Source organism: Cebus imitator, unplaced genomic scaffold (assembly GCF_001604975.1).
Source record: "Cebus imitator isolate Cc_AM_T3 unplaced genomic scaffold, Cebus_imitator-1.0 Scaffold124, whole genome shotgun sequence".
Classification (NCBI taxonomy): domain Eukaryota; kingdom Metazoa; phylum Chordata; class Mammalia; order Primates; family Cebidae; genus Cebus; species Cebus imitator.
Genome location: NW_016107439.1, coordinates 256943 through 258572, shown reverse-complemented (window position 1 = coordinate 258572; position 1630 = coordinate 256943). Strand labels below are relative to the sequence as shown.

Sequence of the window (1630 nt, the reverse complement as noted above, 5' to 3'; positions counted from 1 at the left end):
ATTCTGGAGCTACAAAGTCACTATGTCAGTTTCAGAACGCTGATTTCAACATTACTTAAGACAATACTGGAATACATAGACATTCGTTTCTTAAGAACTTAAAGAGAAAGTTGCAGTAGTTTCTCCAGAAGTGCCTCTGAGACTGTCACAACTAAAGACCATTCCCCCTCCATCTGTAAGAATATAGCACTGGGAAATCAGCTATGCAAAGAATTTCTAAAAAGTCATTACAAGATTTTTTTTTTTTTCCAAGTACAATTTCCATTTTATTTTTCTCCAGGGAATAGTTGTCTTCAATCTTTTACTCAGCTCCTTACATGGGTTTTGGTGGGGGTCGTGGGGCAACACCCGCAGGTCTAAATCGGGGTGGCAGTGTTCGGTCCTTGCGGGCTTCACGAGATCGATTCCTGACTACTTTGCTGTGAATTGCACAACTCACACAGTAATGTAGCTTCACATAGAGCTTGGGAAGTACATAGGCATCAAAGACGCTCGTTTCAGAAATATCCCTGACTGCTGCGGCCTCCACTATGTTTCGAATGACGAATTTCTTAATGGCCTTGTCCTTGGGCACGCATCGGGCACAGTTCGTGCAGCGAATAGGCTGAACATGGCCGCGGCCCTTTTTGGCACGACCGTTGTTCCTTCTTTTCTTTGTCATTTTGGAAGCTCGCAGCAGAAAAAGCTACAAGACGTTTTAATTTACTTATTTGTTCTTTAGTAAATATTTACAAATAAATTAATAAATGAATGCAAGAATGCCCATTATATGTAAGACACTACAGCCCACATATCCCAGATATATAGTAAGAGAAAAAGCATGGTTCCCGCCCTCATGAAACTTGTAGTCTAGCTGGTAACAAAACATGATACAAAGAATCATGAAAATAATTAATTACAATTTCAATAACAATATTGTTAATAAGTTGCTGGGTAATATGATTTTTTTCTCCATATGAAGATGAAAACATCTAGAAAATACTTTTTTAAGTATAAAATCTGAAAAATAATTTCTCCTCAAAAACCTGTCTCTTATGATGGGAGGCCATTTACTCATTCCCTAGGCGGAAGTAGAAAGTAGTTGTGTCATGTTGACTCCACTTTCCATCTTTCGCATTCACTTGTGTGCCGCTGCTTACTGATTTTATTATCAGATGTATTGTATATTCATCCTCCTTTCTCCATTTCCATATCCAAACCATAGTACTAGTTGATGTGGTTTGGATTTCTGTTCCCACCCAAATCTCCTGTTGAATTGAAGTCCCTAATGAAGGAGGAGGGACCAGGTGGGAAGTGATTGGATCATAAGGGCAGATTTCAACCTTGCTCTTCTCATGACAGTGAATTCTTATGAGATCTGGTTGTTTAAAAATGTGTTATATGGTCGGGTGTGGTGGCTCAAGCCTTAATCCCAGCACTTCGCGAGGCCGAGGCAGGCGGATCACAAGGTCAAGAGATCGAGACCATCCTGGCCAACATGGTGAAACCCCATCTCTACTAAAAATACAAAAAAAAAAAATAGCCGGGCGTGGTGGCACGTGCCTGTAATCCCAGCTACCTGGGAGGCTGAGGCAGAATTGCTTGAATCCAGGAGGCGGAGGTTGCAACGAGCCAAGATCGCGCCACTGCA

General features: G+C 41.3%; 1 protein-coding gene across 1 annotated transcript; it reads right to left on the bottom strand.

The window, feature by feature from the left end:
• Positions 1 to 235: 235 nt before the first annotated feature.
• Positions 236 to 680, bottom strand: LOC108312349 (40S ribosomal protein S26-like). The gene has a single exon (XM_017540238.2). The coding sequence runs from the start codon at positions 659 to 661 to the stop codon at positions 314 to 316; it is 348 nt and encodes a 115-aa protein (XP_017395727.1). The 5' UTR covers positions 662 to 680; the 3' UTR covers positions 236 to 313.
• Between the last annotated feature and the right edge of the window lie 950 nt (positions 681 to 1630).

What these genes read in the sequence shown, in the direction of transcription:
- LOC108312349 (XM_017540238.2), bottom strand. Translation starts at nt 661, where the DNA reads ATGACAAAGAAAAGAAGGAACAACGGTCGTGCCAAAAAGGGCCGCGGC.